General features: G+C 41.4%; 1 protein-coding gene across 1 annotated transcript in view; it reads left to right on the top strand.

Annotated features, from left to right (window-relative positions):
- Positions 1 to 4,458: 4,458 nt before the first annotated feature.
- LOC101014153 (zinc finger protein 708) overlaps positions 4,459 to 25,410 on the top strand; it is a 702,618-nt gene continuing 681,666 nt past the window's right edge. Inside the window, exons 1-3 of the mRNA XM_031660329.1 lie at positions 4,459 to 4,644; positions 21,014 to 21,140; positions 21,953 to 22,035. Of these exons, the coding sequence (XP_031516189.1) occupies positions 4,615 to 4,644; positions 21,014 to 21,140; positions 21,953 to 22,035 (240 nt within the window). The 5' untranslated portion in view covers positions 4,459 to 4,614. The remainder of the gene's footprint in view (positions 4,645 to 21,013; positions 21,141 to 21,952; positions 22,036 to 25,410) is intronic.

Here is a 25,410-nt window from a genome sequence, read left to right as displayed (position 1 = left end):
CACTACACCCGGCTAGTTTTTTGTATTTTTAGTAGAGACGGGGTTTCACCGTGTTAGACAGGATGGTCTCGATCTCCTGACCTTGTGATCCGCCCGTCTCAGCCTCCCAAAGTGCTGGGATTACAGGCTTGAGCCACCGCGCCCGGCCAAACTTTATTTTTAAAACAAAGAAAGATCCAATTTTTAAAGATAAATTATTTTGCTTCCTATTTTTTAGTTTGGAGAACCTCTAGTATATTTATAATATTTTAGAATTTATGATATCCTAATACATGAGATAATTTAAATACTTTATAATATTTCAAGTATCATTTTATCTTATTATGAAAATTGCTAATAAATTTTTTTCTGGTTATCACAAAACTATCTGAAAATGTCACATTTGCCACTTATCAAATCTTCATAGTTAATAATACTTTATCTGAATGGGGGTTTGTAATATGTATTATAATTTTTCATATTGTCTTAAATTAATTGTTTTATTATTTTATTTTATTTAAAAAAGCTAAACTTATAAAATTGGTTGTATATTAGTAGGGGAAATTGTTTAGTGATGAGAGAAAAATAATTTGCAAAATATAGAGACTAGATAATTTTTTATAATAAAAATGTTCTTTGGCCGGGCGCGGTGGCTCAAGCCTGTAATCCCAGCACTTTGGGAGGCCGAGACGGGCGGATCACGAGGTCAGGAGATCGAGACCATCCTGTCTAACACGGTGAAACTCCGTCTCTACTAAAAAATACAAAAAACTAGCCGGGCGAGGTGGCGGGCGCCTGTGGTCCCAGCTACTCCGGAGGCTGAGGCAGGAGAATGGCGTAAACCCGGGAGGCGGAGCTTGCTGTGAGCTGAGGTCCGCCCACTGCACTCCACCCTGGGCGGGAGAGGGAGAGACACCCCCCACCAAAAAAAAAAAAAAAAAAAAAAAAAAAAATGTTCTTTATGTTTGGCCCTTACCCTTTTTTTTTGAGATGAAATTTTTGCTCTTGTTGCCCAGGCTGGAGTGCAGTGGCACAATCTTGGCTTATCACAACCTCCACCTCCCAGGTTCAAGCGATTCTCTTGCCTTGGCCTCCTGAGTAGCTGGGATTGCAGGCATGTGCCACCATGTGTGGCTAATTCTGTATTTTTAGTAGACACGGGGTTTCTCCATGTTGGTCAGGCTGGTCTTGAACTCCTGACCTCAGGTGATCCACCCGCCTCGGCCTCCCAAAGTGCTGGGATTACAGGGGTGAGCCACTGTGCCCAGCTGCCCTTACCATTTTCTTTGAAAGTTGAAGTTGTAACTCTCTAATTAGAAAATATATTCATAAATGTGACTTGTAAATATTGAAATTTATGTTTGCTTTTTCTGCCTTTAGTAGAAACGTTTTCTAGCATCTATGTCTTTTCAAAATAAAGATGGAATCAGAATAGGTTGAAAACGTATTAACAAAATGATGTTGACAGAGATGATCTATCTGGTCTACCAGGGCATAAGAATTTCAAAAATCATAATCAGTAGAAAACCTCTATGTTCATTAATATTACAGAATATTGCTTGTGTTAAAATCATTTATGTTGGGCTAGCACAGTGGCTCACCCCTGTAATCCCAGCACTTTGGGAGGCCGAGGGAGGCAGATCACGAGGTCAATAGATCGAGACCATCCTGGCCAACATGGTGAAACCCCGTTTCTACTAAAAATACAAAAAAAAAAAAAAAGAAATTAGCTGGGCGTGGTAGCGCGCGCCTGTAGTTCCAGCTACTCTGGAGACTGAGGCAGGAGAATCGCTTGAATCTGGGAGGCAGAGGTTGTGGTGAGCCGAGATGGCGCCACTGCACTGCAGCCTGGGTGACAGAGCAAGACTCTGTCTCAAAAAAAAAAAAAAAATGTACGTTAAAAACTCTGCCTCTCATGCATTTAGTAGAGATAAAGTCAGAGGGCAGAGGCCTCCGTTGATCCTTATCAGGACACCTGAAGTACAAATGATATATTTCTGTTTTCTCTCAAACTCCGTATTGGATACAGTTACTCTGCTTCTAATCAATATTATTACAGTAATGCACAGACACGGGATCATAAAAGAACTTGCAAGCTTATATTTTGCACATGTGTGCATGAATTTGTAGACAGCTCTGTCATCTTGGCCAGAGTGTAGTGTCACAATTATAGCTCAATCAAACCTCAAAATTCTTAGCTGTCAGCCTCCTAGTAACTGGGACTTCAGATACACACCATTACGGTGGCTAATTAAAATTGTTTTCTGTAGAAATAGGCTTTTATTATGTTGCCCAGGCAGCTTTTTTTTTTTTTTTTGAGACGGAGTCTCCCTCTGTAACCAGGCTGGAGTGCAATGGCGCCATCTCGGCTCACTGCAACCTCCACCTCCCAGGCTCAAAGGATTCTCCTGCCTCAGCCTCCCGAGTAGCTGGGACTACAGGCGCGCGCCATCACACCCAGTCAAGTTTTCGCATTTTTGGTAGAGACGGGGTTTCACCTTGTTAGCCAGGATAGTCTTGGACTCCTGACCTCGTGATCCGCCCACCTCGGCCTCCCAGAGTGCTGGGATTGCAGGCGTGAGCCACCGCGCCAGGGCAATTCTATTTTCTTCTTTGATCTTTTGTGGTGCTTTTACAGTTTTACATCTACATATTATAAATCCAATAACAGAGAGTCATAATTGTTGCTTTTAACAGAGAGTCATAATTGTTGCTTTTAATAGTGATAGGTTGCTTTAAAAATGAAGGGTAAAATTTAGTCAGATACTTTGGTGCTATGCAAATACACTGCTTATTTTTTAAGTTTTATTTACAATTTTTACACTCTTCAGTTAACCTTGAATACAATAACAACTGTGGGGGCCTTGTGATGATTTCTTCAGCATTTTGTCTATGTTGATTAGTATTTGGAATTCTGTAAAAAAATTTTTCCTTATTCTTTTTTCTTTTTTATTTATTTAAAGTTTTTTGTATCAGTGTAAATGCATGGGTATTTATTTTATTTGACTTGATTTATTTTAGAGGTCAGTGCTCTAATTATGCATTTGGATGCTTACATTGTTCCAGTTTGGACCATTGGAAATTCTTTCAGGCTGGCTCCCTTTGACATGTTCCCATCATTTTCAAAAATAACTTTAAAAAAAACCAAAAAACATTTTGAGGCTGAGCGTGGTGGCTCACGCCTATAATCTCAACACTTTGGGAGGCAGAAGCGGGCAGATCACCTGAGGTCAGGAGTTCAGGACCAGCCTGGCCAACGTGGTGAAACCTCGTCTCTACTAAAAATACAAAAAATTAGCCGAGCATGGTGGCGCGCTCCTGTGATCTCATCCAGCAGTGCTTTTTCTGTGATTATTTTACTCCTGTAGAGTACTACGTGCTCGCAAACCAGACCTTCCCCGATAAGTCCTGCTCTTGCAAAGGAAGCAGGGTGTTCCTTCCCTGCACAGGGAGGACAAAGGAGCCAGCTGCTAACAGCAGACCCTGGGGGCTTGTTTATGTGTAAACATCTTGAAAATCCAGAAAGTCAGGGAAAGGTCAGAAAAATAACAATGTGTCTTGTGACTTAGCAACATTCCACAAACGACTGTATAAAATAAAGCAGAGGGCGCCATTGGAGGCGGCCGCCATGTTTGTCTTGTCTTGTGTTGTTGTCTTGTGTGTTCATTCCTTTGTTTAGGAACCACGCGGACCCCAACAACTCCTGCTGCCTTCTCCTCTTTCTATGGCCACTATTTGTTCCACCCTCGGAACTGAAGAGAGATGTTGGTAGGGAGAGGCTCTTCCTTCACCTCTGGCAGAAAAGGTTTGCTGGGGCCCTTCACATCGCTGACATCAGAGCTGCACTTCAATGTGGCAGCTATTGGCCATGTGTGGCGCCTTAAGTGCGATGTGCTAGAAAGGTAAAATAGAGAGTTAGTTTCAAAGATTTAGTTCCAAATATTTATATGCTTTATTAATAATTACATATTTCTCACATATTAAAATGAAAATTTCTTGACATATTGGGTTAAATTGTTACAATCAATTCAACCTGTTCTTGTTTTTTTCAAGTTTGGCTACTAGAAAATGTAAAATTCACATATGGCTCACATTTTATTTCAGAGGATTACCTCCTTTCTAAAATCTCAGCCTGCCTGCTCAAAGACCAAAAGCCAGGAAGGTCATAAAATCTGAAATTTTAAAATAATTATTATAAAATTATATTTTTTCCTTTGTGAATAGCCATATAATATGTTATTTATAAATGCATATAACTTTACACACAAGTTTAAAGGCAAATACCCTCTGGGGTGGGCCTGGCTCAGCTCTGGGAGGAAGCCCTGCCTGAGAAGGCTGCAGTCTAGGCTGTCACCCTTTCTTCACTCAGCCCAGCATCTGATCACATCTTCTGTCACTCAGGGCATGAGAGGGTGGGGTTTTAAACGTTATCCAATCAGCGACGCTAGGTTGGGTACCGTCCAATCAGGCATGCAGCTGCAGCGGACAGGACGGCTTCCCGGATGTGGCGGGGTCTTTGTCTGTAGCTGCAGCTGGAGCTCCAGATCTCTCCTTCACTGCACTGTGTACTCCGCTCCCAGAGGCTCGGCTTTTGTGGCCCTGTGACCTGCAGTTATTGGGAGATCCACAGTTAAGATGCGAGGACCCCCTGGAAGCCTAGAAATGGTGAGAGTGCCGGGGCCGACATCCCGAGAGAGGGGAAGGGGCGGGTTGTAACCGGTGGGAAGTGGCTGTGGCGGGACTTGGGCCTCCCGGCAGTCAGCTTCACAGCCTGCGTCCCGAGTTCTCCTTGCTCAGCTCGGACTCAGTCCCCTTCAGCTATAAGATGGCGGCTGCCCTGACTGCGGGACCCCGGGCGTGATGTCTTTTTCCTGCCTAGTGACTGGGCCCTGACCTGGAGCCCTCTCAGGGCAGCTGTGGACCCGCAGCGCCGAGTCTCACCCTGATTGTGCAGGGACCACTGGAGGGTCCCCGGGGGAGAATCCTGACTCGGGGTGCGGGTTTATGAATGGGAAGAGCTTTGGTCCGTGGGGTTCCCAGTTCCTCTTTTCTTCTGTTGAAAATGTATAGGAGTCACCGTAAAAACACTAAAGTGTTTAATCAAAGAGTGATTCAAAAATTGTGGAGCAGCCAGCGGTGGTTTGTAATTTGTGGTTCATGGGCGGGGCTTGAAGGAAAGACTTATAAACAGCATGATGAAGAAAACCAAATTCAGTAATTGCTTAGGTTCAGATACATAGTTTTCTTAATTTGTAAAATAAAGATGAAAATTTCCTGGTTATGTAATTAGCTGTTAACTGACAGTTTATAGTTGGTTAAGGCTGAATTTTGTTTCTCTCAATGTAGTAATTTACTACAAATGCACTTCAGTTAGTTTTTTTTTTTTTTTTTTTTGAGAAGAATTTTCGCTCTTGTTGACCAGGCTGGAGTGCAGTGGGGCGATCTTGGCTCACCTCTGCCTCCTGGGTTCAAGTGATCCCCCTGCTTCAGCCCTTTAGCCTCCCAAGTAGCTGGGATTACAGGCATGAGCCACCACGCCCGGCTAATTGTGTATTTTTAGTAGGGACGGGCTTCTCCATGTTGGTCAGGCTGGTCTCCAACTCCTGACCTCAGGTGATCCGCCCGCCACGGCCTCCCAAAGTGCTGGGATTACAGGCCTGAGCCACCGCACCTGGCCAGATTTTTTTTAAAGTAAGAATGCAGAGACAAGAGACACCTCAGTCTAATATCCTGCTTTATTTATTTTCACACTCCGTGGGGAACTGATTTTCTGGTGCGTTTTTCTTTTTTTTTTTTTTTGAGACGGAGTCTCGCTCTGTCCCCCAGGCTGGAGTGCAGTGGCCGGATCTCAGCTCACTCCAAGCCCCACCTCCCGGGTTCACGCCATTCTCCTGCCTCAGCCTGCCGAGTAGCTGGGACTACAGGCGCCCGCCACCTCGCCTGGCTAGTTTTTTGCATTTTTTTAGTAGAGACGGGGTTTCACCGTGTTAGCCAGGATGGTCTCGATCTCCTGACCTCGTGATCCGCCCGTCTCGGCCTCCCAAAGTGCTGGGATTACAGGCTTGAGCCACCGCGCCCGGCCTCTGGTGCGTTTTTCAACTGTGTCCCAAGCAGTGTCTTAAATCTAACCCCCTCCCTCCACCATATCTCCAGCCTCACTCTGGCTTGCAGTAAGATATTAAATTTCCAGTTCCTCCTGGCGTTCCCAAATGCCAGCTTTTCCTCCCTAAGTCACGTTATCACCTATTTGTCTTTTAATGTACTTTTCTATACCGTATTTTAATTAATTATTGTTTGACAAAGCATTAAATGACGCTTTTAAAAAGGTTTGTTATCTGTTTGTAACTATTTCCCATGAGAAGAAAGCAAAGAATAATCCCCTGACACTGTACTGTAAAAGCTCTCTGTGCCTCTTCTCCTTGTATCTTCTCTAGGCACAGAGATCTTATCAGAATGTTTTTGGGTCAAGGTATTCCTTTGAAAACTTTATGAGGTGATGTGTTCTCAGCCACCCTTTAGTTTTTTCTGGTCGTGAGTTTCAGTACTGTCTGGGGATAAACCAAGGTATCCACTGTGGTTATGTCAGCTAAAGTGCCTAGTGAGTATCAGGTCCTGGTTTATTTTCTTCCATGGGAAGATCAGGGGTCTGAAATGTATCCTCTGAAGGGAGCAAGTGGATCCCTTGGGGCAGAGAGGAAGCTTCTCTTGCACTCTTATTTTGAAAAGGTAATCAGATGCTGGTACTGAGCGGGAAAACACAGAAATAACTTCTGCCTCCTGGATTGTCTAAGGGGGCAGAAATATAATGAAATAAATATAGTGAAAGAAAAAATAGTGTTAAAAAGCAAAAAAATTTGTGACAGAAAAAATAGTGTCCCAAAAGACCCAAAACAAACCAAACAAACAAAAACCTCACTCCAGTGACACAGTGTAAGAACTTGCAAAGTAAAATGCCTCTGGAGCAGCCACCAAGAAATACTGCAGTGTCTCCTGAATGGGGGGTTCTTGAGCACATAAGTGAGCAGGAGTGGGTGGAAGAATCTCTCAAGTGATTGAATGGCCTGACTTGAAACACGAGTCATACACATCTGTTATTTAACCAGCACTGCCACTTCTGGATTTGTCACCTTGAAGAGATTTGTTCACTTATTTTGACCTCAGTTTTTTAGCCGTAAATTTCATTATATTTGTAGTGCTTGAAAGGTAGGACAAGGCCGGGCGCGGTGGCTGAAGCCTGTAATCCCAGCACTTTGGGAGGCCGAGATGGGCGGATCACGAGGTCAGGAGATCAAGACCATCCTGGCTAACACGGTGAAACCCCGTCTCTACTGAAAAATACAAAAAACTAGCCGGGCGCGGTGGCGGGCGCCTGTAGTCCCAACTACTGGGGAGGCTGAGGCAGGAGAATGGCGTGAACCCGGGAGGCGGAGCTTGCAGTGAGCTGAGATCTGGCCACTGCACTCCAGCCTGGGTGACACAGCGCGAGACTCCGTCTCAAAAAAAAAAAAGGAAAGGAAAGGTTGGTTTTTTTTTTTTTTTTTTTTTCACCGGAGTTTCACTCTTGTTGCCGAGGCTGGAGTGCAGTGGCACGATCTTGGCTCACTGCAACCTCCACCTCCTGGGTTCAAGTGATTCTCCTGCCTCAGCCTCCTGAGTAGCTGGGATTACAGGTGCATGCCACCACGCCTGGCTAATTTTTGTATTTTTTAAATAGAGACAGGGTTTCACCATGTTGGCCAGGTTGGTCTCAAACTCCTGACCTCGGATGATCTGCCCGCCTCTGCCTCCCAAAGTTCTGGGATAACAGGCGTGAGCCATCACTCCCGGCCAGCAGGAAAATATTTACAAAGGGCATAAAAGAGATGGGTTTTAGAAAAAAAATTAATGTCTAATTATATATTCCATTTGTTAAAAATTCTCATTTACCTTTTTCTTTCCCCGAGTGAGTTTAAAAGTTTTCTCAGGTGTGTATTTTTTATGGGTAAGTGAATTGAAACAATTTCAAGGCTTAGATTTTAGAATGCTAGCTACCGAAGAAAAGAATAGGGAAAATCTCTATTCTGTTTTGGCTGTAGAAAATGAATACGTGTCCATGAGAAAATGTAGATAACTGGTGAGTTACATAGATTCATGAAAACATCAGTTGCTCTTTTTGCAGGGTAAATTTGTGACAGTGAATATTTCTGTTCAAATCCTGTTATCTTGATTTCTGAGTTTCATGTTAAATTTTATAAGATGAAACTTGGTACCACCTAGAAGTGTTCCCATATGACTAATTGTTCACTACATGATTTTTAATGAAAACAATAAAATAATAGATATATTTTTCTTAAAGGAGTAGATACTTTTGCTTTTCTTATTGAGGTATAAAATGTAAGTACCTTAAAATTTCCTTCCCTTATGTGAACACTGTGAGTAATTTTGCTGGATTTTTCAAACACGTAGTTTCAAAAACCAAGTGAGTAACTCTAACATGGAAATTAAAGCTTGAGTCCAGTGTCTCAGAGCTAAGGCTAATATTGAGCCTACAAAAGGTAGTTATTAAAGGACCAGCTAGTTTATTTCTGGGGATCCTCCCCTGCAGATGTCCAGCCTACTCACCTCGGCCATGGAAGAAACCTTTCTGCTAACAGAGCCCTGGAAAGTTGGGGACCCACAGGCAAATGCAGTTAAGGTTAAGATGAAAGGGAACTGAGAGGGTCTTACTGATGATGAAGTGTTATTGTTTTGAGGCAGTTTCTAGGCTTTGGAATATCAAACAAAGTTAGGTTTATGTAAAAAAAAAAAAAATTTGAATTCCAAAGGAGTATTGCCACAGGAAAAAGTACCAACTATAAAAACTTTAAGGATTGCATAGTTTAGGCAAACAAGGGGTTTCTTTCCTAGGGAGAAGCAAACAAGATTAGAAAGAAAGTGGGAGGGGAGGCCGGGCGCCGTGGCTCAAGCCTGTAATCCCAGCACTTTGGGAGGCCGAGACGGGTGGATCACGAGGTCAGGAGATCGAGACCATCCTGGCTAACCCGGTGAAACCCTGTCCCTACTAAAAAAATACAAAAAAAAAACTAGCCGGGCGAGGTGGCGGGCGCCTGTAGTCCCAACTACTTGGGAGGCTGAGGCAGGAGAATGGCGTGAACCCGGGAGGTGGAGCTTGCAGTGAGCTGAGATCTGGCCACGGCACTCCAGCCTGGGGAACAGAGCGAGACTCCGTCTCAAAAAAAAAAAAAAAAAAAAGAAAGTGGGAGGGGAATGGCAAATGAAGGGTGAAAAATCAGATTTTAAATCAGAGAATGTTTTTTAAATCAGAGAATGTTTTACCGTGAAGTCAGCAGGTTCTTAGAAGAGACATAAAATGAGATTTTATGTTGACTCAGACTGAGAATAGTTTAAAGTTCTGGGGCCTGTGAAAAATTTTATTTAGACCACTGAAGACAAATTCAGCTGAATCTTTTAATGAGAAAACGAAGAAAATGTGCAGAGTTCTTACTAGAACAAGGTCCCAATTCAAGCCCCACAAAAGGGTTCTTGAATTTGCTCAAGAAAAAATTCAGGGTGAGTCCACACAGTAAAGTAAAAGGGAGTTTATTGAGAAAGTAAAGGAATAAAAGAATGGCTTACTCATAAGCAGAGCAGCTCTGAGGGCTGCTGGTTGCACATTTTTATGTTTATTTCTTGATTATATGCTAAACAAGGGGTGGAATATTTATGCCTCTCAATTTTAGACCACATACAGTAACTTCCTGATGTTTTCATGGCATTTGTAAACTGTCATGACACTGGTAGGAGTGTAGCAGTGAGGGCGATCAGAGGTCACTGTCATCACATCTTGGTTTTGGTGGGTTTTATTTGACTTCTTTACTGCAACCTGTTTTATCCGCAAGGTCTTTACGACTTGTATGTTGTGCTGACCTTCTGTCCATCCTACTTAGAATGCCTAACCATTCAGGAATGCAGCCCAGTCAGTCCTCAGCCCTATTTTACCCAGCCCCTATTCAAAATAGATTTGCTTTGGTTCCATATGCCTCTGACATCTCCCTGTTCTTTTCCACAAGGGCATCCTTAATCCTAAGGGTTGTAGAGGGATGAAGATTCATTTTCTGTAACTACTTCATGCTGAATGGGGTGATGATATTTTTGCCTAACTAGTCAGAGTTTTCTTGACCTTGAAAAACAAAACAAAGGGTCAGTGACATTTTATGCAAAGTCAAAAAATATTACTTCAGTCTTCTATTAGTTCACTCCATTCAGTTAATTCCTATTCTGTTTCATAGTCATGAACATTTCGGTTCTCCATGAATACTGAAAGTTTTTTCTCTAATGTCACAATTTCTAAAGTTACAACAGACTTGCATTTAAGAACATCTGTCACAGTCTTAAGTTAACTATGAATCATCTTTTGAAGAGGATCAACATAAGATGATTGTCTGGATGGAAAAGTCTTAGAGCAGTCACAGTAAAAAAAAAAAAAAAACATGATTGACAGGGAAATTTGGTTAGCTCTGTGGCATACAATAATTTTATGTAACAATTGTGATTATTAATGATATACATGTAGTCATTAGAATTACAGGAGTTTCCCATAATTTTGAAACACATACCAATAACATATTTACACAAACAGTCCAAAAATAGTCAAACATGATTTCACATTTGACAATGTTTTCTGTGTGATTTTTATACTAAATGAGCCAAATTTTACTGTTATATTTGTGTATTATTGATGTCAAACCCAATTCTTAATCTTTATAGAAAAATCTGTCCAATTTTAGTATTTGACCATAAGGTAATACTCTCATAAACCTTCTATAACTCTTCACAAAGTCCTTGTTGTTAAAGAGTAGATGAGTGCTTTAAGAGAAACCTATTGTTTTTATCTCAATGTTCAATTTCTAGAAAAACTGAATAATACCCATTTAACTTTAGTCAGTATGTTCACACACAGAATCTTTTGCAATTAAATTTTAGCAAGTCTTCCACAATTTGTTTAAACCTTCAGTTTTATTCTAATTTAAAACAATCCTTTAACCTTTTAATCTAGGCAAAAAATCCACATTTCCATGTCTTCTTATAATCTTTTATCAAAAATACATTTCACTTTCTCTGCATACCTTGCATGTAAAACTGTTTTTTAGTAGTCAGAGTTACATGTTACAATGTTAACTCTTAGCAACTTTTACTTTTGATGAAACCCTTGGTAAGTAAGGGATTTTAATTACATACTAGGCGTGGAGTCTAGGACACAGACACAAGTATATATAAGCTCTGACTCCAGTGTATTAATAGCTAGGGGGTGTGGCTAACTTGATGTGTCCCAGGCCTTATCTAGCTGTAAAGCAGGCAAGTTGTACAGTGAACAGTCATAGTGGCATTTTGAGAAGTCTTTCAGAGGCCTAATGACCTTTAAATTGTACAACATTTCTTGCATAAATTTCCTTTAGTGAATTATTTCATGACTTATACAGACCATCTACAATATGTTTGGGCTTTCTGATTTGTCCTAAACATCCCTCTTTTTAAATAACCAGTCATTTTAGGATAATAATTTACTATACAGCATCTTTTCTTATATAAAATCTCTTTTCTTTATAACCTTTGTACATTTAGGGGGCATGGCTAATTCCGTATGTCCCAAAACCTTATTTAGAATCTACTGGCCTCAAGATAGGTAAATTGAACAATTTTTAAAAGTCAAAGAACCAATTTATGACCTTTAAGTATTTGGCAAATCTAATATGTGACCGGTATAATTTAGATCAAATGTTTATATTTTGAAGACATTTTTATTTTCCCAATGATCTTTAAAACTGTTTTTATTTTCAAAAGATTACTTGTCACATGAACTAAAAGGTATTGCACTTTTTACTTTTCTGACAAAATATTTGATTTAAGCTCTCATTATTTTTAAACCAGTTAATCAGAGTTCTTTTATATCACACACACAAACAGAAGATTCAGTAGTTGTAAGGTTTTTCTTTGTCAGTTTCTTAATTGGATTACTAGCCCACAACAAGGAAAGCATGTAGTTTTTATGGCTTAATAAGTAAACAGCTGGAAAACAAAATGGATCCCCTTAAATTAAGGCTCCCATTTTTACATCAGATCTTGGATCTAAAAAGGAGAGAATCAGTTCATCCCAAGGGAAGTCTTATTTCTCCGTAGGACATAGGGACACCTCCATACTTCCTAAGTGGTCCAAAGTATGTTTCTCTGATCCAAACGTGAAGGGCTGAGTTTTCCCCCATAACTGTCCTTAGCCATTCCAAAAGTATATTTCTCACCCAGTTATTACATGCCAAAGTTCTTTTATAATGTGAAGTAATTCCTGATACCCCCAAAAGTAAAAAAAATCAGATAATGCAATGCAAAACAGAAGAGAAACTTAGATTTTGAGAAGGATCTTTTCACTTTTTTTCCCAAGGAGTCCCAGACTGTTAGAGCTTGAGTATCTGCTTTTAATTAAGCTGACTTTTAACCATAGTGCTCTTTTAAAAAGTCCTTTTAAATTTCTTATTACCAGACTTTAGTCAGGTCAAACAGCCAATTTTGGTTTTTGAATTTTACCAAAAGTAACTTCACAGGTGTTCTGAAAAAGGAAACTTGAAGATGGTTCCTGGAGGGGAAGAGAGTCAACAAACAGTAAAGGTCACCCAAATATCAAACAAGAAAGTACTCATTCCCTAAGCTGGGAATGGAACCCTGAACCTGGGCCACCATTGTGATGGTGGAGACCAAGAGAAAGTACTGTCATGTGGTCACAAAGTCAAGCGTACAAGGACTGGACTGAGCACTTTTCCAGGCCATCCTGAACCGCAGCCTTAAGGGGTCCTAGTCCTGCATTCTATCCTAAGGTACCCCTCTTAATGACAGAGCCATACAGAAAGACAAATTTATAGCACAAAGTACAACAGATTTGTTACAGCTTAAGACTAACCTCACAAAGACATCTCCAAATTAATTAGAACTTTATGTAGGAGATAAACAGTAATTTTTTTTTGTTTTTTTGAGACAGAGTCTCGCTCTGTCGCCCAGGCTGGAGTGCCGTGGCCGGATCTCAGCTCACTGCATGCTCCACTTCACGGGTTTATGCCATTCTCCTGCCTCAGCCTGCCGAGTAGCTGGGACTACAAGCGCCCACCACCTCGCCTGGCTAGTTTTTTGTATTTTTTAGTAGAGACGGGATTTCTCCGTGTTAGCCAGGATGGTCTCGATCTCCTGACTTTGTGATCCGCCCGTCTGGGCCTCCCAAAGTGCTGGGATTACAGGCTTCAGCCACCGCACCTGGCCGGTAACAGTAATTTTTTACCATTCATTCCATCAGTTTGCATAGAGAGAGGCCAAAAGTCCAGTAAGAAATGTGTACCCTTTTTGCCAGCATGAGTTCTGGCTTCTGAGTTCCCTTTTCCTGAGTTGCACGTGGCTGGCTCCGCCATAGCCCTGGGGGGCCAAGCCACAACACGAAGGAAAATTATCTTTTTCTATTCTGGCCATAGCAAAATATGTATGACAGCATAGACATTAGCCACTCTGCTTAGCAACCAATATCAAACTGGCAACTCTTAAACTTGGCCCCAGTTGGGCCCTGTTGTCAATTCAACCTCTGATCTGGTTTCAACTTGAGGCCTCTGGGCAAGATGGTTACTCTGAGTAATAGAAAAGATAAGAAAGGGAAAAGAGAGAAAAAGCATTGCCTGTGGCAGAGTGGGAAGGCAAAGAGCTCAGGAGGCCAGAGAAAGACCTACGGATTGCAGCAATAATAAAAAGTTCAGGTGGCTGCTTCTTGGTAGGAAAGAAGATTTTTTCCAGCAGTCTTATTGGCACCTAAGTTTTCTCTTTTGGACAAGAAAAAGATCCGCATGTCCCATGGTCCTGCAGATGCCTAATTCTGTCACCTATAGCCATCAGCAAAGAGTGCAAGACAGATTAATCCAAAGAGAATAGCAATGAATATCCCATAGTGTCAAACCACTTCTTAGCTGAGACGGATTTTAGGGGGTCTCTAACTTTTTAAATCTTAGGAAGGAATATAACTTTTCTTTTCTTTTCTTTTTTTTTTTTTTTTTTGAGACAGAGTCTCGCTCTGTCGCCCAGGCTGGAGTGCAGTGGCCGGATCTCAGCTCACTGCAAGCTCCATCTCCCGGGTTTACGCCATTCTTCTGCCTCAGCCTCCCGAGTAGCTGGGACTATAGGCGCCTGCCACCTCGCCCGGCTAGTTTTTTTGTATTTTTTAGTAGAGACGGGGTTTCATTGTGTTAGCCAGGATGGTCTCGATCTCCTGACCTCGTGATCCGCCCGTCTCGGCCTCCCAGAGTGCTGGGATTACAGGCTTGAGCCACCGCGCCCGGCCGGAATATAACTTTTCTAAGTTGGGCTTCGTATCCAAATTCAGTCAAGCATCCTTGTCTTTTAAGAGGAGGCTTTAACCCACTCTGTCTTAGGAGAGACTCTAATTCTCCTAAATAGTGCCTCTAACCCAATCCCTTCCTTTACCCAGGTATATGCACCCCACTCACCCAAAGTCAGCCAGTTGGTGCACACAGATGATTTTCCTTTGGATCAGAGGTCTCTTCAGTATACTCCCTTTGTGGTTGCCAGAAAGACGTTACTGGAAAGAAGTTCTGATCCAGACCCCAAGAGAGGGTTCTTGGATCTCGCTCTAGAAAGACTTCAAGGCGAGTCCATAAAGTGAAAGCAAGTTTATTAAGAAAGTAAAAGAATAAAAGAGTGACTACTCCATAGGCAGAGCAGCCCTGAGGGCTGATGGTTGCACATTTTTATGATTATTTCTTGATTATATGCTAAACAAGGGGTGGAATATATATACCTCTTTTTTTCTTTTTCTTTTTGAGATGGTGTCACCCTGTTTCGTCAGGCTGGAGTGCAGTGGCGTGATCTCAGCTCACAGCAACCTCCGCCTCGTGGGTTCAAGCAATTCTCCTGCTTCAGCCACCCGAGTAGCTGGGACTACATGCACACGCACTACGCAAAGCTAATTTTTGTGTTTTTAGTAGAGACGGGGATTTCACCATGTTGGCCAGGATGGTCTCAATCTGTTGACCTCGTGATCCACCCACCTCAACCTCCCAAAGTGCTGGGATTAAAGGCCTGAGCCACTGCATCTGGCCTATGCCTCTCCTTTTTAAACTGTTGTAAGGTAACTTCCAGATGTTGCCATGGCGTTTATAAACTATCATAGCACTGGTGGAAGTGTAGCAGAGAGGATGACCACAGGTCAGTGTCATCGCCATGTTAATTTTGGTGGATTTTATCCAGCTTCTATACTGCAACCTGTGTTATCAGCCAGGTCTTTATGACCTGTATCTTGTGCTGACCTCCTATCTCATCCTGTGAGTTAGAATGCCTAACCATCTGGGAATACAGCCCAGTGGGTCTCAGCCTTATTTTCACTCAGCCCCTATTCAAAATGGAGTTGCTCTGGTTCAATACACCTCTGACAGACTGTGTGTCTGGCTATGTGATAAATAGGAAAAGAGAGCACCATCTAAGTCATAATGGGAAGAGTGTTTTTTTCCATAAAATATTTCTGGAGAATACAAAGGATGAAGGATTTTATTAATCACAGCTGTTTACCTAGATTATGTATGTGCTTCATTGTTCCCCACCTCTTTTCTTTCTCATGTACATTTCTTCCATTTCACTTTTCCTGGGTTGTACTTTTTATAATAAAGTAGTAAACATAGCTACAGTGTTTTGCAGAGTTCCGTAAGTAGCTTGATCTAATTATTGAACTTGAGGAAGGTTGTGGGAGTCCCCAGTTTTTAAACAGTAGCTCAGAAGCATAGATGGGCCTATGGGGTTTGTGACTGGCATCTACAATGAGGGCAATGTTGTGAGACTAAGCCCTGAATCAGGGTCTGCTGACTCTGGGTGGTGTCACAATTCAAATGTTAGACATTGAGTTGCTATTGAAGAATTGCTTGGTGTTCACCTAACTCTACAGATTTGGTGCCAGAAGAAAGATATCACAGAGGCCTGTCCTGGAATAAAACTCTTGGTGTCTGGAAATGGGAGGCTCTGCTCTCCTGTACACAGGCTTTCACACTACCTATTGTCCTGGGATCCCAGGCCTCCTCCCAGGATGAGAGAGGATGAAAACTTCGAGGAAAGGAGCTCTGATGACAGATCCCCTTTTCCCACAGCTGCCACCACAGGATTCCCATCCACTTCCAAACATGCCCACTAGACATTGACATGTGCACACCACTCCCAGGACTAGGCACCACCCTCAGGAATTTCTCCACAGCATTGTTGATCTTAGTGTTTCTTGACAAAAACCCACAAAAGTGTTAAGTCTCCTGGCATATTCCAACCCCTAGATAGTGAATCTGCAGCAGCAACCTGTTTTCCCCACCAACCTAGGGTTCTGAGCCACCTGTTCATAATCTCATCTACTTGGATGGGCACAGAAATAAATCAGAGTCCAGCCCCACCTGGGCCACTATCTGTGGAACAAACAGCTCCTTCCACCTACATTGCACTTTTCCCCACACATGGATTTTTTTTCTTCTTTCGACTTTTCCTTTTGGTTCAGGGATCCATGTGCAGCTTTGTTATATAGGTAAAATTGTGTCATGGGGGTTTTGTGTAGATTATTTTGTCACTGAGGTACTAAGCATAACACCAAACAGTTATGTTTTCTGTTTCTTTTTGTACTTTCATTGTCTATTCTCAACTAGGCCTCAGTGTCTGTTCTCATCTTTGTGTCCATGTGTTCTTATTATTTAACTCTTATCAATGAGAACATACATTTGGTTTTCTGTTTCTGTTTTAGCTTCCTAATGATAATGGTCTCCAGCGTCGTCTATGTTGCTGCAAATAACTTAATCTTATTTTTGTTTTATATATTTATTTTTTGAGACAGAGTTTTCACTCTTGTTGCCCAGGCTGAAGTGCTATGGCACCACCTCAGCTCACCACAACCTCCGCCTCCTGGGTTCAAGTGATTCTCCTGCCTCAGCCTTCCGAGTAGCTGGGATTACAGGCATGTGCCACCATGCACGGTTAATTTTATATTTTTAGTAGAGATGGGATTTCTCCGTGTTTGGTCAGACTGGCCTTGAACTTCTGACCTCAGGTGATCCGCCCACCTCAGCCTCCCAAAATGCTGGGATTATAGGCTGAGCCACCATGCCCAGCTGGTTGTTTTTTTTTTTTTCTCCTTTTTTTAATGGCCACATAATCTTCTATCATGTTTATGTACCATACTTTGTTTTTATTAAATCTTCTATTTTATTTAATTAATTAATTTATTTGGAGACAGTGTTTCACTCTATCACAAAAGCTGAAGTGCAGTGGTACAATCTTGGCTCACTTCAGCCTCAACCTTCCAGGCTCAAGGCACCCTTTTACTTCAGCCCCCTAAGTAACTGGGACTACAAGCATGCACCACCATGCCCGGTTAACTTCTTTTTCTGTCTTTTGCAGAGCTGGGGTTTTGTTATGTTGCCCAGGTTGGTCTTGAACTCTTGAGCTAAGGTAATCCAGCTGCCTTGGCCTCCCAAAGTGCTGGGATTACAAGTGTGAACCGCCTCACCTGACCATACCATGTTGTTTTAATCTAGTCTACATTAATAGGCAATTAGATTTGTTCCATGTGTTTGTTTTTTGTTTGTTTGAGACAGAGTCTCCCTCTGTTCCCAAGACTAGAGTGCAGTGGCACCATCTCAGCTCACTGCAACCTCTGCCTCCTGGGTTCAAGCGATTCTCCTGCTTCAGTTTCCTATGTAGCTGGGACTACAGGCACATGTAACCACACCTGGCTAAATTTTGTATTTTTAGTGGAGACAGAGTTGGGTATATACCCAATTTGGAGGTTGCTGGGTCAAACAGTGATTTCAGTTCTGTGAGGAATCTTCACACTGCTTTTCACAGTGGTTGAATTAATTTACCCTCCCACCAGCAGTGTATAAACATTCCATTTTCTCTGCAATCTTGCCAGCATCTGTTACTGACTTTGGATTTTGAGAGAGAGTCTCACTCTGTCATCCAGGCTGGAGTACAGTGGTGTGATCTCAGCTCATTGCAACCTCCACCTCCTGGGTTCAGTAGATTCTCATGCCTTAGTTTCTAGAGTAGCTGGAACTACAGATGTATGCCACCAAGCCTCACTAATTTTTGTATTTTTAGTAAAGATGGGATTTCTCCATATTGGCCAGGCTGCTCTCAAACTCATGACCTCAAGTGATCTGCCTGCCTTGGCCTCCCAAAGTGCTGGGATTACTGCACCGAGCCTGTTACTGACTTTCTAAGAACAGCCATTCTGATTGGTGTGAGATGGTATCTCATGTAGTTTTTGTTTGTTTGTTTTTGACATTTCTCTAGTGATGAGTGGTGAGCATTTTTTGCACATGCTTCTTAGCCACATGTTTGTCTTCTTTTGAAAAGCATCTGTTCATGTTTTTTGCCTAGTTTTTAATGAAGTTTTTTTTTTTCTTTGTAAACCTTAACTTCTTTATGAATTCTGGATATTAAACCTTTATCAGGAACATAGTTTGCAAATATTTTTGTTTATTTGGTATGTTGTCTGTTTACTCCGTTGGTAGTTTCCTTAGCTGTGAAGAAGCTCTTTAATTAGGTCCCTGTTGGGAAAAAGCTGAGTGTTGGGAGGGAAACTGAGGCAGGGCTTGCATAATGTCCTCTGGAATGTGTCTAGACCTGCTGGCTCCTTGCTTCTAGCCTTCCTAGGTTCCTACTCCCATTATCTCAAGTAGCAGAACGTGTTCCTTATAAATGCTAAACTGTCACAGCTGTAGATCATGTGCCTGCCCTTTTGACCTCCATGTTCTCACCACCTGTTTTTTTGTTGGATTACCAATAAATAGCTTGGGCTCCCAGAGCTCAGGGCCTTTGCAGCCTCCACGATGGTGATGGCCCTCTGGTGTCCCACCTTTATCTCTCAAACTGCCTTTTTCTCAATCCTTTGACTTCACCAGACTTTGTCACCCCCATGACCTAGTGTTGGGTCTGATCACCCCAACAGGTCCCATTTGTCAATTTTTGCTTTTGTTGAGGTTGCTTTTGGTATCTTCGTCATGGTACATGTAGATATGTGTGGTAAGAGAGTGACCTCTGTCTCGAAAAAAAAAAAAAAAGTTGCTGAAATCTCTTTACTTATGCCCTTTCCACAGGTTTTGTGTATTCTGGGTGGAAGCATTCATGTTGTTTTAATGAAGGGCCTCATGTGACTCTGGTGAGACCAGAATCAAGTATGAAGGCTTCAAGATACATTCCTGAGAGTTAAGTGCCACATTTGCACTAAAGGGTGGTTTTGGGATCTGTTCTGTTTGGGTTTGGTAGGGACAGGGCAGGGCAGTGGCCCATGTTTTCATTACTGTAGTAAAAATTGTTGGTGTCTGTGGCAGTGGAGGGCACCTGTGGACGGGAAAAGAGGAACGTATATTTTATTTCCGTGGAGCAGCTCATTGTTCCTGAATCTCTTCTGTTATAAACGAGAGAAATGGGTAGACTTTTTGGTCTTGGTCCTTCTGTGAGTGTGAGGCTAGTAGGTAAGCAGGTGGTGCTGATGTCTTTAAGGGAATGTTCTCAAGATGCAGGTGTTACTTGTCCGATAGTTTTATCTGAAAAGGATTTTCAGAGGAGGAGGAGAAAGGAAAAATGGCTTCTTTTCAGCTAAACATGTCTCAGATCAAGAGTTGTGTCCACTCTGCCTGCTGGAGTGCCATGTGTTTAGTACTTGCAAATCTTTACTTCTCTACTTGTGTATTTCCTCCCCAATGATTTTGTTTCACGTACTTTTAAAAATTCTTGTGATAGTCAAGGGTCTCTAAAAAATATTTCTATCCTATGTACCAGAGCCTTCTCTACATCATGGCTTCTTATATGCAATGCAGAATTCCTACCATGAATTTATGATCTGCCATATTAAAAGTGTTCCTTTTGTGGCTGTTGAACGTGGGAAGATGTGGATACTCAAGATTCCTATTGAGGGAAACCTAGGGTCCTTAGGAAGGATGGAGAACATGTAATGTTGAGGTGTCACCTGTGTTCTCCATTAGCTCTATGCAGAACAGGATTAAGAAAATGCTTATTTAAACAGGATGGCTTTTATTACCCAGAAAGTTCTGGAGAAAATTATTCAGAGATACCTGCTTTCTAGGATGCTAAAGAAGGACTGCTTAAAATCATTATTAAAAATTATAGAACATAGGAGATATCTTGACCACATAAAACTGATTTTTCTTTATGGTTAAATTCAGTCTATAATTGACTTTTTGAGGGGCAATATCTCAGCAGTGATGTTGTGTTCTGTGTGCGTCAGCACATCGTAAAATTTATTCTAGTGTTATTGATGTTAATAATTTGCTTGGTTAAAGAGCTCTCTGACTTTTTTTCACTGTAGAGTTAATTGTTGTTCTCTTTATTATTAAGTATCTTTATGTGGCTAATGTGCATAAACCATCACATTTAATCTGGCACCTGCCCTTTTTTCTTAGGTTTTTTTGTTTGTTTTTTGCAAGTATCTGTCTTTGGAAAATTAAAGCTCTTTGTTTATAGGCCAGAAAAATTGGGAAAAACACAGTCTCTTTCACTTATGGAATGTTTGACAAAATAGTCTTCTTGGGTCAAAAACATTGGCATTACTAGTGACCTTTTTAGAATTTTAAAAACTCAGACTTTATTCCAGATCTTCTGGAAGAAAAAAAAAAAAAGCTTCATGACAGGATCTCCAGTTTATCTTACACATTTAAATTTGAGAGGTACCATCTAACTCAACATGTCTTTTTTTGTCTGAAAACATACACAACTCATTATGATGTAAATATAGCACTCAAACATGTATACATTTGTGTCCTTAATTATATTCTTTATGATCCAGAAAAGTATTACATACACTGGTGTTGTGAATATTTCTGTGTTAAAAATTATTGGATAATTTCAGTTATTCTTATAACTCAGAACCAATTCCCTTTACTCTCTCATTTCACCTTAAGTCAAATAATACATTTTGCCCATGGCCACCTGGTAAATATATGTGTGTCTCTGTGCTTGTGTTTTTCAGGAGACATTGACATTTAGGGATGTGGCCATAGAATTCTCTCTGGAGGAGTGGGAATGCCTGAACCCTGCTCAGCAGAATTTATATAGGAATGTGATGTTAGAGAACTACAAAAACCTGGTCTTCTTGGGTGAGAATAACTTTAATGCATGATTCTTAATATACGCTAAAGGTTTTATGTCTCTTTTTTTGTAGAATTTTTTTTTTGGTAATTTATGCTTTGTATAAATGAGTTTCTGATCCCAGTTTTCAAGAAAATCTTGATGATTTGTCTGTGGAAAAGAATTTCTGCCGGGCGCGGTGGCTCAAGCCTGTAATCCCAGCACTTTGGGAGGCTGAGACGGGCGGATCACAAGGATCACAAGGTCAGGAGATCCTAACACGGTGAAACCCCGTCTCTACTAAAAAATACAAAAAACTAGCCAGCCGAGGTGGCGGGCGCCTGTGGTCCCAGCTACTCCGGAGGCTGAGGCAGGAGAATGGCGTAAACCCGGGAGGCGGAGCTTGCAGTGAGCTGAGATCAGGCCACTGCACTCCAGCCTGGGCGACAGAGCCAGACTCAGTCTCAACAAAAAAAAAAAAAAAAAAAAAGAATTTCTTCAACATGTTTCATCTTGACCTGAACTTTCCACATTCCTGAGCTGATCTGCATCCTTCACTCTAGATTAGTGGTAATTCCAGAAATTTGGTGGCATAAAATATCATTGCCCGTATCTTAAAATCTATTTTCCACCATCAGTTTTTGATTCATGAGTACCAGGTAGTAAAATTAAGGACCTACAAATTTAAAATATTTTCTAAATAGTTAGAGATGTGTCTCATTAATTAGTAGTTTGGAATTAATTTTCTAGAATATTCTATTACATCCTTTTTACTGAGCACAGTACTAGGTTGGTAACTGGAGAATATAAGCAAGATTTATGCTATTTATTTTTAATAAAGCAGGTATTGATATCTCTAAACAAGGCCCACTCACCAGTCTGGAGCAAGAAAAAGAGCCCTGGAATATGAAGAGACATGAGATGGTGGATGAATCCCCAGGTAGGTAAGAGTGAACACAAGAGATGACACAGGTGAGAGGTACAAAGGTTAAAAAAAAAAAAAAAAAAAGGGTAACCCAGTCCTTACAATGTGATTTGGGAATCTGTGTTGCAAAGCATATAGTTTCTGGGAACACTGAATATTTTCTTAAAATTTTCTCTCACTAAAGGGCATCTTCTGTTTTATGCTTTTAAATTCTCTTTCTCCTTTTCCTTGGGTGAACACACAAATATCAAATATTTGCTCATGTTTCGCTCTTGTTGCCCAGGTGGATTGCAGTGGCGTGGTCTTGACTCACTGCAACCTCTGCCTCTTGGGTTCGACAATTTTCTTGCCTCAGTCTCCTGGTAGCTGAGATTACAGGTGCCTGCCACCACACCCAGCTAATTGTTTTGTATTTTTAGTAGAGATGGGGTTTTACCATGTTGGCCAGGCTGGTCTTGAACACCTGTCCTCAAGTGATCCACCCAAGTGGATCCACCTTGGGCTCCCCAAGTGCTGGGATTACAAATGTGAGCCACTGCACCCGGCTGAAAAACTCTGTTAAATTATTTTTTAGTTCTCTTTTTGCATCCTGTCTGAAATATGTGAGAGTAGTGGTTTCTGTTCCATTAGGGGTTTCTTGTTAATTTTTCTACATATTCCATCCTGTTTTTATTACTATAGTCTTAAAATATAGTTTGACATTATAAATTGTGATGTCCCGTCCCTCTGCTTTGTTATTTTTTTCTCAAGACTCCTTTGGCTATTTGAAGTTTATTGTAGTTTCTTGTAAATTTTAGAACTGTATTTCCTATTGTGAAAAAAATGCCACTGGAATTTTGATAGGAAGTTTATTGAATGTATAGATTACTTTAGATAATATGGCACTTTAACAATATTTATTCTTTCAATCCATAGACATGAATTTTTTTTGTTGTTCTTGTTGAGTCAGAGTCTCACTCAGTCACCCAGGCTGGAGTGCACTGGTATAATCTCGGCTCACTGCAACCTCCACTTACCGAGTTCAAGTGATTCTGCTGCCTCAGCCTCCCTAATAGCTGGGATTATAGGCATGCGCCACCATGCTGTGCTAATTTTTGTATTTTTAGTAGAGACAGGGTTTCACCATGTTGTCCAGGCTGGTCTCAATCTCCTGACCTTGTGATCCACCTGCCCTGGCCTCCCAAAGTGCTGGGATTACAGGTGTGAGCCACCACGCCCGGCCAACATAAAATATATTTAAATTTATTTTTGTCTTCTCTAATTTCTTTCATTGATATCTTATATATTTCATTGTAAAGATTTTTTACCTTGGCCAGGTTGCAGTGAGCTGAGATTGCACCACTGCACTCCAGCCTGGGCGACAGAGCGAGACTCCATCTCAACAACAACAACAACAAAAACCCACAAAGACGGGGAGAAACCAGGGCAGAAAAGCTGAAAATTCTAAAAATCAGAGTGCCTCTTCTTCTCCAGGGGAACGCAGCTCTTTGCCAGCAATGGAACAAAGTTGCCTGGAGAATGACTTTGACGAGTTGAGAGAAGACGACTTCAGACAATCGGCAATAACAAACTTCTCTGAACTAAAGGAGGATGTTCGAACCCATCGCAAAGAAGCTAAAACCCTTGAAAAAAGATTAGACGAATGGCTAACTGATGGAGCTGAAAACCATGGCACGAGAACTACATGATGCATGCATAAGCTTCAGTAGTTGATTTGATCAAGCGGAAGAAAGGGTATCGGTGATTGAAGATCAAATGAATGAAATGAAGTGAGAAGAGAAGTTTAGAGAAAAAAGGGTAAAAAGAAATGAACAAAGCCTCCAAGAAATATGGGACTATGTGAAAAGACCAAATCTGCATCTGACTGGTGTACCTGCAAGTGATGGGGTGAATGGAACTAAGTTGGAAAACACTCTTTGGGATATTATCCAGGAGAACTTCCCCAACCTAGCAAGGCAGGCCAACATTCAAATTCAGGAAATACAAAGATAATCCTCAAGAAGAGCAACTCCAAGACACATAATTGTCTGATTCACCCAAGTGGAAATGAAGGAAAAAATGTTAAGGGCAGCCAGAGAGAAAGGTCGGGTTACCCACAAAGGGAAGCCCATCAGACTAACAGATCTCTTGGCAGAAAGAGATCTAGAAGAGAGTGGGGACCAATATTCAACATTCTTAAAAGAACTTTCAACCCAGAATTTCATATCCAGCCAAACTAAGCTTCATAAGTGAAGGAGAAATAAAATCCTTTATAGACAAGCAAATGCTGAGAGATTTTTGTCGCCACCAGGCCTGCCTTACGAGAGCTCCTGAAGGAAGCACTAAACTTGGAAAGGAACAACTGGTATCGGCCACTGCAAAAACTTGCCAAATTGTAAAGACCATCAATGCTAGGAAGAAACTGCATCAACTAACAAGCAAAATAACCAGCTAACATCATAATGACAGGATCAAATTCACATAACAATATTTGCCTTAAATATAAATGGGCTAAATGCTCCAATTAAAAGACACAGACTAGCAAATTGGATAAAGAGTCAAGATCCATTAGTGTGCTGTATTCAGGAGACCCATCTCACATGCAGAGACACACATAGGCACAAAATAAAGGGATGGAGGAAGATCTACCAAGCAAATGAAAAACAAAAAAAAGCAGGGGTTGCAATCCTAGTCTTTGATAAAACAGACTTGAAACCAACAAAGATCAAGAGACAAAGAAGGCCATTACATAATGGTAAAGGGACCAATTCAATAAAAAGAGCTAACTATCTTAAATAGATATGCACCCAATACAGGAGGACCCAGATTCATAAAGCAAGCCCTTAGAAACCTACAAAGAGACTTAGATTCCCACACAATAATAATGGAGACTTTAACACCCCGCTGTCAACATTAGATCAATGAGACAGCAAGTTAACAAGGATATCCAGAAATTGCACTCAGCTCTGCACCAAGCGGACCTAATAGACATCTACAGACCTCTCCACCCCAAATTAACAGAATATACATTCTTCTCAGGACCACACCACACTTGTTCCAAAATTGACCACATAGTTGGAAGAACTCAGCAAATGTAAAAGAACAGAAATTATAACACACTGTCTCTCAGACCACAATGCAATCAAACTAGAACTGAGGAATAAGAAACTCACTCAAAACCGCTCAACTACGTGGAAACTGAACAACGTGCTCCTGAACGACTACTGGGTACATAACGAAATGAAAGCAGAAATAAAGATGTTCTTTGAAATCAATGAGAACAAGGCCGGGCGCGGTGGCTCACGCCTGTAATCCCAGCACTTTGGGAGGCCGAGGCGGGCGGATCACGAGGTCAGGAGATCGAGACCATCCTGGCTAACATGGTGAAACCCCGT

The sequence above is a fragment of the Papio anubis genome, chromosome 20, assembly GCF_008728515.1.
Source record: "Papio anubis isolate 15944 chromosome 20, Panubis1.0, whole genome shotgun sequence".
NCBI lineage: Eukaryota > Metazoa > Chordata > Mammalia > Primates > Cercopithecidae > Papio > Papio anubis.
This window is presented reverse-complemented; position numbering and strand designations above follow the sequence as displayed.